Source organism: Cystoisospora suis (assembly GCF_002600585.1).
Source record: "Cystoisospora suis strain Wien I chromosome Unknown contig_786, whole genome shotgun sequence".
NCBI classification, from domain to species: Eukaryota; Apicomplexa; class Conoidasida; order Eucoccidiorida; family Sarcocystidae; genus Cystoisospora; species Cystoisospora suis.
Window position 1 is genome coordinate 38973 of NW_027153587.1, and position 1585 is coordinate 40557.

Sequence of the window (1585 nt, forward strand, 5' to 3'; positions counted from 1 at the left end):
ATCGGAGGGATGCGTTGCCGGGATGCCTTGCTAGTCTCCGCTACGCAGAGCTGATGATAGGGTACCAGCTAAGTGAATGTTTGGTGGCTTAACGTGTACCTGCTCGCTCGCGTGCCGGGCGACAGCAGCTTGCGTTCCCTGTGAGGAGGACATCGTTCCTTCGCCTTTTGACGAGTTGCAAACGTCTGTTTTTGTCAAGGCGCAGTCGAGAAAGCTAGGGTTCTTCTTCACCGCAGATACTCGAGAAACTATCGGCCAACAACCATGCGTGCTTTGTGTTCTTGTGGAATTTGAACTTCCACCGTAGCTGGTAGATAGCCTTGCAAGTCGTAGTGATCGGGAGCTGAAAGCCTAACTCCCTTGCTACGACGGACACCTGCGCTTCTGTCTCAGCCCCCCAAAAGCCAACCTCTAGGAGCAAATCGCAGGTGCGCCGGCTTTTACGATACTTCGAGACGGAAGCTTCCCCGAATTTGGACGAGAGTGCTCCACGAAAACAGGTCCGGGACGATTGCTGGCGCGGGCAGCGTCGGACAAGACCGCCGGAGGTTCTGAGGGGCTTTGAAGTAGACGCTGAAGCAGAGAAGAGCTTCAATAAAAGTTGCAGGGGCCACTCAACTAGTGTAGAGGACTCGGCAACTGGCTTGAATACTAGCAATGACAGCGGCCGTCGCGCTCCAAAAAAAGATAAGGAAATAGAGGTGCTGGATGCAGCTGTTGGGGTGGTCGAGAGGGGCAAACAGAGACGGCAAGAGAGAAGACAGGTTATCACCGGTTCTGTCTTTGTCAACCAGGGATAACTTTTCCTCCTCAGAGAATCGGGATAAAGTATGCCTCTTGTGAAAGCGGACAGACTGCTCGAAGACCGCGGGACGGACACAATGGAATGGAGGCGTCGATTCGAAGGGAGGTTGCTTGTAGGGGAGGTTACGCAGAATCGGGCAGTCTGACGTGGCTGTGCTAACCGCGGTTCTGGCGGTGTTCAGCGCAAGTGTGTGTCGTGTACTTCCTACCTGTTAGCCCTTCGAGGTCTGACCGGCGTTACATTCCGTTACTCGGTCATTACGCTTGACTCCCGCTCCGGAGTAGGCGACGTGGGTACGAAACCCTGCTGGTTTGGCTTGCCTTTTGTTGCTGGCCATGGATACCAGCTGACATCGGCAGCCATGCCCGGCCAGGCAGAGCTGGAGTCATTTGACAGTGATTGGTAGTCTGACAGCAAATGACTACGCGATGTCAGACGACTGTACTGGAAGGCGAGCGATCAGGCGGCATGCAGAAACTGACCGTTTGAGCGGGGCGTTCATTTCTAGAGGTCAATGTGTGTCGTTGTGCCAGTTCACGACCGTGTAGTAGGGGTGTCTCGTCAGCAGCAACACTTCATAGGGCTGGCGTGAGGTTCTCCGTGGGCTGGCTTGTGGGATCACCTGTGCTTCTCGCCCTGTGCTTCAAAGTGTCACCATTCACCTGCGAGTCAGTTTCACGGTGTGCTGCACTCTCAGTTCTTCCAAGTCTGCGGGTTGTTAATGGGAGTCAGGAAACCGACGACAGGCCTCGAACCGGCGACCACGAGGTTAAGAGCCTC

At 54.9% G+C, this 1585-nt stretch overlaps 1 protein-coding gene across 1 annotated transcript; it reads left to right on the forward strand.

Moving 5' to 3' along the window:
* Positions 1 to 2: 2 nt before the first annotated feature.
* CSUI_001908 (uncharacterized protein) lies at positions 3 to 1531 on the forward strand. The gene has a single exon (XM_068062111.1). It carries the CDS (start codon positions 77 to 79, stop codon positions 305 to 307), a length of 231 nt encoding a protein of 76 aa, XP_067925917.1. The 5' UTR covers positions 3 to 76; the 3' UTR covers positions 308 to 1531.
* Positions 1532 to 1585: the final 54 nt, after the last annotated feature.

Excerpts from the sequence above, each read along its gene's own strand:
- CSUI_001908 (XM_068062111.1), top strand. The coding sequence starts at position 77 with ATGTTTGGTGGCTTAACGTGTACCTGCTCGCTCGCGTGCCGGGCGACA.